The following is a 14,453-nucleotide window of genomic DNA, read 5'->3' as shown; positions in this document are numbered from 1 at the left end:
ATTCAGTTGACCGCTGGATATCTGGCCCAAATGGAACTGATGCTGACCCGCGTCATGTCCAACGCCGTGTCCACAGGCATTGCCATTGGCATGGGTGCTAAACCACCCTCGACGTCTTTCGCGCCCGGTTTTGAATCCAGACATGACGCCAGGGATGAGCGGCAGGCCAGCCAAGGTGAGTACATAGATAACATCCTCGTGCTGAAGTACTCATTTCTATCAGGCCCCTCCAGGAGGAGCTGAAGGCTGGCTCCCATTGCCGTATCCTGCTGCCGGTCGTCTCGTCTTGCGTTCTCTCGTCTCGTCTCGCGTCCTCATGTATGTTGTCAGTCGTGTTCCGTAAATGTGTAGATAGTGTCCATAGCTTTGTACTCTGCACATACCATAGTTTCTTTCACCGACCACCCTAACGTCACCCTAAGCACTGGATATACGACGTACGCAAGAACCGACGTACGCAAGAACTTATTCTCATGTACCGAAACGATGAAGCTGCTTGAAAGAACTTCTTTGGCCCACTAATGCTCGAAACACTCGTTTGAACGCTTGTTCAACTGTCAAATACACACTGCGGCAAATCACTCCCCATCCTAGTAAACCCACCTTCAATTACAGCAGTCGAGGAGACTCGCATTCCATTCCGTTATCAGCCTCACAACCGGCGCTCTCAGTGCTACTGAACGAACACAGTAATCAATCGCTCTTTGCCTCGCTCTTGAATTTCTCCAATTTCTGTCGAAATGAAGAGAGATCCGCATTCCATTCTGTTATCAGCCTTACTAAGGGTGCTCTCACCGCTAGATAATGTACGCGCCGACCTAGAGCAGTCGAATTGAAGCATTTCATACCTTGATTCATTCATATTCGATCTTGGTATCAAAGGTACGCCGTAACAAACCAATTTTTGCCCACCTCGCAGTCTCATTTTCAATTAGGGTGGTTGACCCTTCCGTCGCTTCGCCCTTGGGCTCGATAAACGTTGCAACAGCATCCTTTCCCCCTTCTCTTTTGACCCTCCAACATCGCAGCAATAAGACGTCAACCATACCGGCTACGGCTGCGTGTGCAGCGTAGCAATGTGCCCATGAGGTACTTAGTCGGATGTCTGCTGTGTGCCATAGACGGCCGTCGCGGCCATCTGGAGCCTCGAGGAGAAGCTGCACACTCAAGCACGTTTGGTGAGGCAATTGGGGCTATGTGTCACCTAGGGCGCCGTCGCTCCCTCACGCGACCCCAACCATGTTGCACCTCTTGGGGGCATGCTACAGAGACCTTGCAATTACCGCGGTTTTGGCATAACAAATGTTCCTTCACCCTTTACATGCCAGTCTATTCTAGTCATAAACCAGGCGAGCGAGCGCAGGGAGGAAATTAACGGCAGGTGCCAAGCCCTTGTGAGCGACTGCGTGAAGGCATTAAATAGCCACTGTCCGTCACCCTCCTTTCATTCCCTACCATCAACTACCTCCCTGATGTCTGGCACTCTTTTTGACGAAGCCCAGGTTATATTCCTCGCAAATCCGAGCGCCTCCAACGTTCACGGTCGTCCAGATCGGGGCTCGACCTGGTTAGCGGTATCATCAGGAGATGGCGAAAGTTGTGTCACAATTCGGCGCGAACACGGTGCAACCTTCACCGTTATCATGCTGTATAAAGAGGAGGTGAGTAACCAATGACCCGTACTCAACTCATCTTCTAACTACCCCACTAGGCCTTTGCTACCCTTGAACACGTCCAAAGTGTTGAGGCTGACATCGACATTATCTTTTATGATGTTGGAGATTACTGCAGTGTATACAACCTTGTGGAGGGGACCGTAATTGCCCTCGCCTCCAGCGGTCGATCCAAATCTTGGCCAGGTATGAAAGGATCATTTACTTTGTCCTCATGCTAACACACTCCTTCTTTAAGTCACCAAGGGAAGGATGGTAGCGGTGGGCGACCACACTCTTAAGGTATACACTGAAGGCCCCAACCCGCCACCGAAGGAGTTAGCATCGCTCGAAATACAGGTGAGTCACTCGATATTGTGTGTGTTTCTTACTGACATCAGTTCAGCAACTCCGTGACACAATTGACGATGCCTTGAATACTTTGCAAGATGAGGGATCTACCCCGCGCGGACGTCGTCAGGCAAAGATCGTCGCGGAGATCACTTTAGCCAACTTCATTACATTGATTTTCAGATTTTTCGCCTCCAAGTAGTGCTATTTTCGTTTACATTCCCTAATACATCGGACACTCAACGCTAACTCGGGAGGACTGGAGTATGCGCCTCCGGCACGAAAGCTGGCGCTATGTTTCCCTTTTATAGTAGGCTTCTAACCGCTGACCTTTCCATAATGGGCAGGAATCTCATTTACCCCACGTGAGTCCGAACCGCGGGACTCCGCGCTTCTCTCATCCTTTCCAGTCGACATGCTGTGCCTGCCGCTCGAGGAGCATGAGGTTTCTGAGCTTCTGGCGTTCCTACAAAGATCTCCCAGCCAATACACTTCCCTTCCACTAATTCGGCAACGACTCAGCGCGCTGTCGGACCCAGCAGAACACGAACACGCGACGGAGCAAGGGCGCGCGACCGACAATCCACTCGCTGTCGAGCCTGTTGAGCATGGGGTGGGAGCACCACAGACTTCGGTTTCGGCTCCCTGGCCAACACCGTCGCCTAGTCCTGAAGCCCAGGAGGTATGTCTTTTGGCCCCGCACCTCCAGTTCCGTCAGGTTTGAAATCTCCGGCAGAGATTAGTTTCCCCTGCGAGCGTCGGCGCGGAAAGTTCCTATGGGTTCAATTTCCCCTCAGATTCTCTGAGCCCTGCTCTATCAACGCCTAACCGCAAGCGAGCACAGACCTTGGTGGCTAGCCAGGAACCCTCATCGTCGTCGGACCCAGGTCGTCCTCCCAAGCGGGCTAACGCCGCATGCAATAGGAACAGCAACACTAACTGGGCTCCCACTGCCGTCGCTGGAGTCCGTCTGTCGCAAAATGCTCTGAACGTCTTTAACAACATCATTACCGCAGCTGAAGAGCTTAGACCCCTGGATGCATCAAATTGGGGCTTTCGGATTGCAGGCTATCTATTGGACTATTCTGGTTCTCAATCGGCCTCGGCCTCAGATCGCCTTTCTACTCTGGACGGGCTAGTTGTCAACATTCACAAGATTGAGGGTAACAGTCAAGGGGCTAGCGTGGTGCGCATGCTTAGATTGATCCAGCTGGCCGGATACGTCGACGTGTATGTATTATTTCCTTTCTTTTGAGAAACCCATACCTGAGCAAGACGTAGATTGCGGGAAGGAACTACATCTAGGGCCCCTTCCTCCGTAGCCGACATAGCCCGGATTTCTTGCCAAAGTCCAAGTATTTCACACCTGGGCATCGTTGCACGAACTTTCCAGGATTGGGTGTCCTTCGGCAGGAAATATGCCTCTTTGGCAGCGGCTAGTGGGTCTTAACCTTTCCTAACTCTAGTGGTCATTGATACGATCGGAGATACAGGCTCCCTATACATCCTTTGGGTGATCGCGTCAAAGCAACTCGTCACTGCCACTCAGACTCTCCCTATGCAGGAAATCAATTGCCTTAGTAATTTGCTACGAAACCCAAGTCAAGGTGTGTTCGTGTGTCCTCTTCGCATCCAAGGAGCTCAACGATTACAGAAAGCAAATACGGAAAGTCGGTGAGAGGGACAATCATTCCAGCAATGTCTAGCTTGCGAAAATCTCACCCTCTTCGCCTCACCAACGTCTTCGGGCCAGAGTTTTTGCAAGCAGGCGAAACGGATTTGGACTTCACTGACCTGATGGCCACGGAGAAGGTTCTTGACGCATTGAAATCGAAGTACGTTCATGTTTTCCTGTAGTTCATTGAGGCTTTTGTTGACGTTAGAACTTCAGCGACTTCGCGCCTCTCCCCAGATGCAGAGATGCATGGCTACCATTTCTCTCTAAGTTGGACGCACTCCTTGAGGTCGATCTTTACTCTGTCACGGCCAGATCACTAGGCGGCCAAGGATGCTCTCCCCCACCTTCAGCATTCTACGAGGCCCAGGTAAAAGTTTTCCAGGCGGTGGCTCGTCTGCCAGCAGCCCATACCTGTGACATCATTGAGGTCGATTTCGATGCCACCGCCAACAAAGTCCAGTTAAACTCCGACCGTTGCAAAAGAGTTGCTAATACAGTCAAACAAAGGTCGAAGGCATCCAGGGCTCTTTTGGTACGTAGCCTGACTGATCTGCGAAAGAAGGTATGATTCTTTGGCATTACCAGACAACCAGGAAACATGCCTTACTCGTTTCACCTTTCAGCTCTCTAGCTTTTACAGCATGGGTAAAAAGGTTCATGACAACGAGTATCTATACCTGTCTTTCAAAGACATCCAGCCAGAGTAAGATCATCATGCTTTATTTCCTTATTCATTACGCTTACCTTATTTACATCCTAGCAACAAACCCCTGCTAATTCGTTCTAAAAGTCCTGATTGCAAGGGAAATCTTGTTCTTCTGCGCGGCACTTTATCAGAGGGCCTCAAGAAGAACCTCCTCACAAAGTTGATGGGCATATTTGGCGACCTCAGCAACCGAATCCAACCTATCAACGGGGGAGAGAAAGAACTAAAAGTCCCTTTCCTTGGTCTCCACTTTGACTGGTACAATCGTTACAGCACCAATGTACGTAGGTTTAATACCTCTCTGAATAATTTACTGGCTAAGTGTTTGTTTTACAGGGAGACGATGCACCTGACAATATTCACCCAGCTGAGCTTAGCAAGCAGGGTCTCAAAAGGCGATCGACATTCTCCCTGTTTGTGCCGCGACCGTCGGAAGAAATGAAGAGGTTTCCAAAGGCGTACGAGGCACTCAAGGACAACTTTGCCCTGGCTTTTGAGGAAATAAGAGATATAGTACCTTCCCTTCCACAATTTGCTGAATGCCCCAAGTCTGACGCCCTAATTTTCATAGCTGCAAACCTTGGTACCCAAGGAATACAACATAGAGAAGATCTTTGCAGAGTTTCTACCGGGCGATGAAGTCTCCCCTGTATTTCCCTTCAGTGGTGTCGTGGTCAATCTCAACGTTCAAACTATTGAGCACCGTGATGGCATGGACACTCTGATGTGTCTTGTTCTTGCTATAGGAAGCTTCAGGGATGGAGACATATGTCTACGGGAGGCTGGCTTGCGATTGCAGCTCAGGAATGGGGACTGGCTTGTCTTTGACTCGAAAAACATAACTCATTTTAACATGCCTTATGTAGGTGAGAGGGCGTCTTTTGTCCTGCACTCAGACAAAGCTGGAGAAAGCTGGATTAAGAACCGTAACGGTTGGATTAACAACTCTAGTTTCATGTAGATACATAGTACTTATTTTTGAAGTAATAGATTTCAAGAGAGCGGACAAACTTTAAATTCACCGATATTTTCAACGATATTCAGGGAGACTTTTCCTTACGTCTTTGGCATACCGTACCTCTTTTCAACGTTGACCTCTCTCTCCTTCCTCCATCCATCTTCCACCTCACCGCCCACTATGGCCAGAGTGACAAGGTCTAACACAGCTGCTGTCTCTTCACCACCCCCGACAAAGAAGGCGAAGAAGGGCAAAGGCAAGGCTGAGGCCCAGGATGAGGATGTGGATGACTCGGGCGTAAAGTCCAAGGCCAAGATGAAAGCACAGGCTACCGCCGCAAAGGTCAAGGCTAAGAAAGCTAAAAAGGCAGAGCAAGAAGCCAAAAGCAGTGGTACGTGCATCATGCTCAGGCAGTCTTAGCTCATGCTTTCTTGATGGCAGAAATCCAAAAGCGGAATGCAGATGTCTTATCCCGAGAGAACTCACAGGAGACGGGCCAGACTAGTCTCGGAAAGCGTTCCATATCATCAGCACCTGACAGAGTGTTGCCCAAGAAGCGGAAAACAGAGGAGGGTGTCCCTAACGCTGACGAGATAGATGGTCTTCAAGATGATGAGGCTAGTGCTAGCGATACTGCTGGTGATGGTCTTGCGGCCAGATTGAGGGGCTTGGCTCCCAAGAATGCGGCTAAGACCATATATTCTGAAGACGGTGACAATCAATGAACTGGTTCTCCCTTGATTGCTAAATCATGGCCTTTTGAGCAGATGAACCACCTGTGGAATTCAAGTCTAAGAAGCCTGAGGAGGACGAGGAGGACGTGGACGTGGACGAGCCATCCGACAAGACCAGTGGCTCAGGCAGTAGCAGTTCCATGGAGGACGAGGAGTCAGATCTTGATGTCAAATCCAAGAGGCGTAAGTCGAAGAAGAGCCAAGTTGAGGAGGACTACGACATAGAGGTTGTTTCACTGCTTTGCGTGCTAACCAAGCTAATGACTCTTCAACCAGATGTTCCCGTTGAAGAAGAAACCTCACAAGAGAAGCGCCCAGGTCACTTCCCTTTCTCTTTCACTAGAGATGAAGCTAACCAACATTTGGCAGACTGTAGCAGAGGATGGCGACGATGAGCTAGTTGGTCGCAGACGGGTTCTAAAGAGGAAGCGTGGTACAGGCCGTCGGAAGGGACGTCGTGGTCCTAAAATCAACATTGAAGACTTCAAACCTTATCCTGAAGCACGACGCATTGCAATCAAGGCTAGGGAAGCCATGCGATGTCACATCTGTCTTCAAGAAGCCTTCCCACACAACATCAATAACTTCATCTGGGACCTAGTACGTAGTACATGTGATTCTCCCAATGAGATCAAGTACCTCGACGGTCTGGAAGAGGCTGAGCTGGATGACGGCGATGATGATGAAGATATCAAAGCCATGTTGATTACCTATGTAAGTTCAATGTCGTCTCTCTCCCTTCAGAAACCTTCCAGCTTATCTTTCCCTCTTCACCGTCCCTCTGATGCTTAGATCAGCTACGTGGGGCCATTGATGAGGAATGCCGTGAAGGATCGTGCCACCTTGTTGGCGCCTGGGAACTATCGGTTTCTTGGCCCAGGTTCAGACGCATCCAGCATTAAATCAAAGGTAGCCTTTCTGTTGGAAAAGGGTCACCTTCATTACGTTGAAGTGAACGCTCTGGTGAGTTTGTTTCTTATTCTCACTTGGATATGAGAATCACAACTTTCATTTAGAAGCGAAGCTTTGACGCTCAAGCTCCTTTTGGCAACAGTGCCATAGCTGATGTTATTCGAAGGGTATTCTTTGACGGCTCAGGCAGTCTGACAACCCAGATGGCCTTTGGCAAAATGCTGCAGCTTAAGGCCATACCGAAGGCCCTGCTCGCCTTGGTAATCGCAGCTGTGAGTTCCCTTCCCGACCTCGTCTCTTTAGTACTACGTATACTGATTATTTTTTGTTCAAGCTTCATCATGCAGTTAACGAATATCGTGATGGATACCGTACGGAGGTCAAATTCAAGACAAACATTGTCAGGCCTATGTGAGTAATATAGTACTCTGGTTATCTGTTCTGATTTGACTGAGGGTGATTGCAGTTACGAGCATTATATGGCCAGGCTTAATTATGTCGAGCAGAAGTCGCCAAACTGGTTCAAGAAGTTTCAAGAGTCTTTATGGCGTGATATAATGTTTGTCCATCTTTCGTCCATCCCTTCATTTCAAATGACCTTTGCATATCAGGAATATTTCCAAGCCAGGATTCTTGCATGCTCATGACTACGGTGAAGATCCAGCGGACGATTTTGATGAGGTGGATTTTGACGCCCTAGAGGCAGGCCCTGGCCGGTCAACCTCCAAGTCTAGTACTGCATCATGTACTTCATCTGTGCCTGCCTCTGCCGCTACCTCGTCTACACCTGCCCCTGTCTCTGCTTCTGGACTAGCTTCACAAACACTCTCCAGAAGTCCAACTCCAGTCCCTAGTGCATCGTAGATATCACTTCATTTCTGTTCCTTCCAGCATACATACATACTATACCTACCTTACTATACAAAGTCATCTAATACCCATTCTGCCCTGCTCCAGTATGCAAATGCCAACACCAATTTGGTGGTGATTTTATGAAATCAATGTGAATTATTTCTGTATTGCTCTAATACTACTCTTTGGTATACTTCCAAGCTTCAACATCTTCAACCTCTTGCATACAGGATATGATCTCTGGTGACTAAAGGCAGATTTTGATTTGGACTAAGTTCTTCACATGTCTTGCAATGGATTTCTATGTTGAATGATGGCTATGAAATCTTTTGATAGGTTGGACAGGTTTGATTGCTTTGAGGGCTTCGGTGGCTTTCAAGGATTTGAAAGGTTTGGGGTCTTTCCAATCTTTGGGTCTTTCGTAGGTGACAAACGACGTCAAACAAACCATACATTAGGATTAGCTCAGGGAAAGAGTCAACATTTATGTTCTGATTGCTTTAACATTTCGATATCCAGTTGAACCTTTGTTTGAAATCTTAGTTGGCTTGCAGAGGTTTAATGGCTCCTGTCAGCTTATTTATGCTCTGGGCAGCTTCTGTCGGGCTTCAAAGCCCAGGGGGTTTTTCCTGATGCATGCAGAATGCATACCCTTTGCCATTAATTTCACAGTTGGTGGACAAGGTAGCAAATCTGTGGCTATTTACAAAGATAGACCTCCAATGGGGTACAACAATGTACAAATAAAGGAAGAAGACCAGTGGAAGGCTGCCTTCCAGACACTGAGGGGTGTTTGAACCAATGGTTATGTATATATTGGACTTATGTAGTAGCTCCCCTTCCACCTTCCAAACCATGATGAACAAACTTTTTAAGGAACTCATTGATGAAGGACTTGTGTTAGGGCAACACTAATACACTAAAGTGTACATGTGAATTTCACTTTCCCCCTGAGTCCAATGTATACCTCCTTGCAAGGCCCTTTGCCAATGTCAGACGAACACTCTGCAGACACTGTCGTGCACCTTTCTCATCCTCATTCAGAGCCTTGCACAGAATACCTAGATAATCGTCCGCCTCCGCCTCTCCTCGCGAGCCTCCTGTGCTTGTGGCACGCGTATGCGCGGTGATCTCGTCGAGTTTGCGGAGCAGCGTCATCGAGCTGGCTGTTGAGGGTAATGCGGATGGATCTAAAATTCAAAATCCACCCAAGCATCAGAGAACAAAGTCGATGTAATCTGTACCAAGAACCCAGAACAAACCTTCCGTCATGATCCCCAACACATCACTCAGCAGCACGGCCCACCACCCCCGGGGCGCGATCCCCTCTTCGAACATGCCTACCACCTCCGCTAGCGCATCTCCCAACCCTAGCCCCTCTCCCACCCTCCCCCTCATCATGTGGTAAATTTGCTGAAAGCGGCCATAACGCACAGCGAAGATGAGGCGGTAGACAAAGACGTGGGGGCAGCCGGACTCGGCGAGGGAGTGGATAGAAGATGCGACATCTTCGGCGAGTTTTGTGAAGGGGAGGGGACCTATATGTATAAAGAACGGTGGATTAGTATATCAGCTGGAGATGGGAGTGTACCTACCAGAGGTCCAAAACTCTTGCAACACCCGATTGGCAACATATCCCACACCCGCCCAATCCTCCGCAGATGTATAATACGAAATCGCTAGCCCCAGCTGCTTCGCGTCTATAAGTAACCGCGCCGCTACCTAATCAAGACGCAATGCAACCCAATATAGTACACAAACTCCAGGTCAGCAAGTTTTCTCGAAGCGGTGATCCCCCCGATGTAAACGGTAGGAAGGGGGAGGAGAGGGTCGAGGGGGTACGTACTCTGCACACGACTCTTCGAACTTCCTCTCGCTGATGCTCTAAGCACGTCTCGTTGATTTCCTTCAACACGCCCACGATATCCCCGGTCTTCACTTCCTCGTTTTGATCGCCCTCTCCCACTTCAGCGGCCCCTTGCGATCGCAATTTTGGCTGGTGATTCTGCGTTTGGAGTCGTAAGGGAACCCTCAGCAATACCTCGTCCGCGCGCAGCCGCCCAACATCGCCGCACGCGTACATATACTCAACTGTAAGCCTCCAAAGCGACGCATCAGCGTGCAGGCTCTCGGCGTACGCGAGGAGGTAGTGGTCCCGGATGGTTATTTCGCCGCTTGATACCACCCAATGGAGTGAGCAAACGTAAAATATATTGACACAAAAGGGGGGACGCACAACTCATCTGGAACGGCGTCGACCATCCCCAGACGCTCCATCACATCCGCCATATGGGCCGCGAGCCAAAGGTCCAACCGCGCTGCGTATTCGAGGGCTTGTTCGGGCTTGTCGGACATCAGGTTGGCGTGGACCATGTCTTCGAGGTTGGTGGGGTCCGGGGGAAGGACGTCCATAGCTTGTGCCACTATATCCCTGTGTGTGTATAACGCGTCCGTCGGTGAAGGTTAGGGGGCACAGTATTGATAAGCAGTAAACTAGACAATGAGCAGGTCACTCACGGTAAATCCTGCCTCCTCAACCGAGTATCCACGAAGATCCCCCACGCCGCGCATACCTCTTTCCAATCCGCGCCTAGATCCTCGCACACCCTCAGAACCACGCTTTCCCTCCCCTCCAGTATACCAACAATGTCACTCAGGCGCGTCCACCAGTTCTCTGCATCCCCGCTCTTATCCTCATCCCTCTCGTCTTCAGGTACGATATCCATCTCAATACGGAGCCCTTTGACGCGGTCCCTCCATCTATGGGCAGCGTGTGTGAAGTCACGCTCGGAGGAGAAGTTGCGGAGGAGGGGCTGCGCGGTGAGGATGGGGATTAGGGATTCGGCGAGGGCACGAAGGTGTGGGGAGGGGTGCCGTGCGAGGGTGGCTAGGAAGAAGGCGGAGGCTTTGGAGAGCCCTCGGAGGATTGTTCTTCAATATGGCATGCAAGATTACAAATAACGGATATGGAATACGTGAGCTTGGCTTTGAAACAAACACATAAACGAGTCTACTTACCGCGTAAGGTATGGCCAAAACGTCTCGTCCTCCCAGGGCCTATCCAGCGCACTCAGATGATCGCCTTCCTCTGTCGACGGTTCGATGAAATGAATGTTCAGCCACTCCATCAGCTCCTCTCCGACTGGTATATCCTCGAAACCGGGCTCAGGAAGGTAGAGAACAACGAAGAGGGAGAAGGAGGTATACAGGGACCTGTATTGGCCAGCGCTGAATTGAAGGGGCTCGGAGCGGGGAAGGGGTTGCTAGTACACGTTGAGCAGGCTGGCGCATTATACTTGCATCGACTCACCGACGCGTGCACCCAGCATTCTTTGATGAAGTTCACGTAGTCGATTGCAAGTTTGCGCATAGCAGCCATGTTGTCTCCAGATTGTGACCTAAACACCTAAGCCTCAGAGGTTGATCTCCAATATACCGACAATGGAGAAGGACCAACCACCCTGAATCATTAAGCCCAGCGGTCTGGCCCAGCTTTTGGAAAGCAGTGAAAATAAGCAACGTATCCGTCACAAACTGTTCGGAGGTCCAAATGAGTGCTCGAGAGTTGACGCGGTCGAGTGTGCAATATAACACGCACCAGTCGTCTTTCTGAAACCGGCGCGACGGCTTGACTCGCGAAGTATATCGGCTGCTCTTGAGGAGTTGGATCACTTCGATTGGAGCTCGCATCCTAAGCGCCTTCACAATCTGCTGACTTCCTATGCGGTAAGAAATAGCAAGACGTACCGTAGGGCTAACAAAGACGCATAAGGAGGTATCGAGCGGGGACTGGGAAACCGACAACGTTTGCCCAGCTTTTGTGAAGTCTTCGACGCGACCTGACTCAATTAGAGGGGGTACCAGGCCGAGGTAGTTCATGGCAATCGTTTGGGCAGCTGGTCGCTGCAGGGGCAATTGCAAGAGTACACACAAGTCTTGGACTCGGAGCACGCGTTTGCCAGGAATCGGTTCGAGCGCTAAAACACATTCCTCAGAGGCACATTGGACAACAGGCTTCGCGATGCGCCTGTATATTTACCTCGATCCACACTTAGAGACGAAAATGGAGGCATCTCAATTAATAGGCATGGGTTATGCTTCTAATTTCCCAGATACTAGAGTATACAATTACAACTACAGGATAAATAGAGAAAAGTGTAAGAGAAGACTATGCGCCGAAGCCGTACAGCGTCCGGCCTGAACGCTTCAGGGCGTAGACGACATCGAGGGCAGTAACTGTTTTCCGCTTAGCGTGTTCGGTATATGTTACCGAGTCGCGAATGATCTATGAGAAAGAGAACGTCAATGAGGAAACACGGGTGCGAGAAAATGAAGACGCACGTTCTCAAGGAAGATCTTCAGGACACCACGAGTCTCTTCGTAGATAAGACCAGAAATACGCTTCACACCTCCACGGCGAGCAAGACGACGAATGGCGGGCTTCGTAATACCTAATCATCGCGTCAGCCAACAAAGTCCCGCTCATAGCAGTGAAGGCGACTCACCCTGAATGTTGTCACGCAAAATCTTACGGTGACGCTTAGCTCCACCCTTTCCGAGTCCCTAGAACGTGGCGTCAGCGTTGCCAACAATGATAAAACAACATTGAGCTCACCTTTCCGCCCTTTCCGCGTCCAGACATGTTTCAAAGTGTTGTTGAGGAGAGAGACAAGCTAAAGTGCTATGTTGTGTAGATGGCGGTGGTGGTGGTGGTGGTGGTGAAAGCAAAGTGGGGAAACCATGTCCCAATGCATCGCCTATATAAGTCAAGTCGCGTCGGTGTGGCTGTGCAACTTTTTCGTTTGTTGATCAACCTCGGCGCGGCTCCCTTCAGTCACGTGCGTGGCGGAACGCGTCTGTATATATTCATTGACCCGCCGCGCCAAATCCCCCAATTACCGTCACCACCACTCTCACCACTACTACCACCGAACCCACCCAACAATGGCCCGAACCAAGCAAACAGCTCGCAAATCCACTGGTGGTGAGTAGCTATACCTTGCAACGGACTTCTATTTTACTGAGCCCATTCGATAGGCAAAGCCCCTCGTAAACAATTGGCTGCCAAGTCAGCAGCTCGTAAGACTGCAGCGGTTAGTGACTTGCTATTCAAGTCCTTGACGCTTCTGACATATTTTGATTACTTAGGCTGGCGCGGCTGGTGGTGTCAAGAAGCCCCATCGTTTCCGCCCTGGAACAGTCGCTCTCCGTGAAATTCGTCGCTACCAGAAGTCGACTGAACTCCTCATCCGCAAACTTCCCTTCCAACGCCTTGTTCGTGAAATCGCTCAGGATTTCAAGGTATGTCTTTAAATACTTGACGTTCAAGTTTCCTTATTCATTGTGTTTTTTCTAGACGGATCTCCGTTTCCAATCATCAGCCGTGATGGCCTTGCAAGAAGCCGCTGAGGCGTACCTTGTATCGTTATTCGAAGACACGAATTTGGCTGCCATCCACGCCAAGCGTGTTACCATCCAGCCGAAGGATCTTGCTCTTGCCCGTAGACTGCGCGGCGAGCGATCATAGATTCTGGGATAGCTTTCATCTGTACCTGTATTGTAATTTATTATCGGTTTCTTTATCTTCATCGCATTCTCCATGCACACTAGGCGTATGCTTGCAATATATGTTGCTGTTACTATTACCCTAGGACCTTCGGAGCGAGTCTGTTCTTAGAATGTTCCTATTTCTTGGCTGAACAGTAAGGGAAGGCGCTTTATTTGTGCTTCCTAAAGGTCACGCAAATATTTGATTACTGCTTCGGACATAGGAGGGACGTTCCGAAAGAAAGTGGAGAACGAAACTTTTAGCCCATGCCCAAAATTCTTCCAGAAGCCTGGGGCGTCCAAAGGTTGGAATTCATTACCGAGATGTAGTAACAACCCTCCCAACGGATGCTTCTCCGTACCGTGGTTTGTCATATTGAGGACTTGGTTCAGAACGCGGCCGAAGACGTTGATGTTTGGACCCCAGATAGAAGGTTCTATATCTTTGTGGCCTATGACGACCACGGTGTTGTTGTAACCATTGAAGACATCTTGAGTGCTGTTGAAATAATAAGCAACCCCAAGAAGGCGGCTCTGAAATAAATGGACGCACAGGACTGGCCTAGCCGAAACTGCCAGGATCATGTAACCCACAATAAAAAGCAAAGCAAGTGTATTACGGGCCATCGAAAGTTTCAGGAGACTCCGATTCTGTAGTATCTTTGACCGTTTGACGTTAGCTCAACCTTATATCCTCGTCGAGTTGGAAGAAGACGTACGGAGTAGATTCCTTCAGGCGACCAGCACCTGAGTCTTGTCGTGGTGGTGAGCACAGCTGGAGGATACTTTGCGCCGCCATGCGTATATATACGCCCGCCGTAAAGGTTTCAGACTCTGATGAAGGCGAGACATGGAAACGATGGCCGACGAGTATCAGAGTAGGCGCGCGTGTGGGAGGAGTATTGTCACACACTGTCACACAAGATCAGACGCCAGACTCGCGCAACCTCTCCATCAACTCCGTCGAAGCCGCTCATTGCGACGTCGTGGGCTCGCGAAGCATGGAACATATGGCGAATCGTACGTCTCGTGTCAACTACGCGATACCCGGTATGATGGGCAA

The 14,453-nt window shown here is 49.8% G+C and overlaps 5 protein-coding genes across 5 annotated transcripts; 2 read left to right on the top strand and 3 right to left on the bottom strand.

The window, feature by feature from the left end:
- Positions 1-5,525: 5,525 nt before the first annotated feature.
- Positions 5,526-7,855, top strand: PC9H_006407 (uncharacterized protein; the record flags this gene model as incomplete). The annotated part of the gene is made up of 9 exons (XM_036775955.1): positions 5,526-5,736; positions 5,787-6,056; positions 6,113-6,306; positions 6,356-6,793; positions 6,872-7,042; positions 7,096-7,263; positions 7,326-7,402; positions 7,458-7,550; positions 7,603-7,855. The coding sequence occupies 9 exons, from the start codon at positions 5,526-5,528 to the stop codon at positions 7,853-7,855; spliced, it is 1,875 nt and encodes a 624-aa protein (XP_036631974.1).
- A 927-nt stretch (positions 7,856-8,782) lies between these two features.
- On the bottom strand, positions 8,783-11,916 carry PC9H_006406 (uncharacterized protein; the record flags this gene model as incomplete). The annotated part of the gene is made up of 12 exons (XM_036775954.1): positions 8,783-9,033; positions 9,106-9,381; positions 9,439-9,565; positions 9,690-10,017; positions 10,080-10,274; positions 10,361-10,774; positions 10,862-11,106; positions 11,154-11,241; positions 11,301-11,377; positions 11,442-11,534; positions 11,591-11,820; positions 11,883-11,916. 12 exons carry the CDS (start codon positions 11,914-11,916, stop codon positions 8,783-8,785), a joined length of 2,358 nt encoding a protein of 785 aa, XP_036631973.1.
- A 95-nt stretch (positions 11,917-12,011) lies between these two features.
- On the bottom strand, positions 12,012-12,485 carry HHF1_3 (Histone H4; the record flags this gene model as incomplete). Its single annotated transcript, XM_036775953.1, has 4 exons — positions 12,012-12,128; positions 12,185-12,294; positions 12,349-12,406; positions 12,459-12,485. The coding sequence occupies 4 exons, from the start codon at positions 12,483-12,485 to the stop codon at positions 12,012-12,014; spliced, it is 312 nt and encodes a 103-aa protein (XP_036631972.1).
- Positions 12,486-12,787: 302 nt separating this feature from the next.
- On the top strand, positions 12,788-13,370 carry HHT1_3 (histone H3.1; the record flags this gene model as incomplete). The annotated part of the gene is made up of 4 exons (XM_036775952.1): positions 12,788-12,827; positions 12,881-12,936; positions 12,992-13,144; positions 13,200-13,370. The coding sequence occupies 4 exons, from the start codon at positions 12,788-12,790 to the stop codon at positions 13,368-13,370; spliced, it is 420 nt and encodes a 139-aa protein (XP_036631971.1).
- A 203-nt stretch (positions 13,371-13,573) lies between these two features.
- On the bottom strand, positions 13,574-14,017 carry PC9H_006403 (uncharacterized protein; the record flags this gene model as incomplete). Its single annotated transcript, XM_036775951.1, has 2 exons — positions 13,574-13,889; positions 13,944-14,017. 2 exons carry the CDS (start codon positions 14,015-14,017, stop codon positions 13,574-13,576), a joined length of 390 nt encoding a protein of 129 aa, XP_036631970.1.
- Between the last annotated feature and the right edge of the window lie 436 nt (positions 14,018-14,453).

The sequence above is a fragment of the Pleurotus ostreatus genome (genome assembly GCF_014466165.1).
Source record: "Pleurotus ostreatus strain PC9 chromosome Unknown scaffold_4, whole genome shotgun sequence".
Classification (NCBI taxonomy): Eukaryota; Fungi; Basidiomycota; class Agaricomycetes; order Agaricales; family Pleurotaceae; genus Pleurotus; species Pleurotus ostreatus.
Note: the sequence above shows the minus strand (reverse complement) of the source record. Positions and strands in the feature narration are given on the sequence as shown.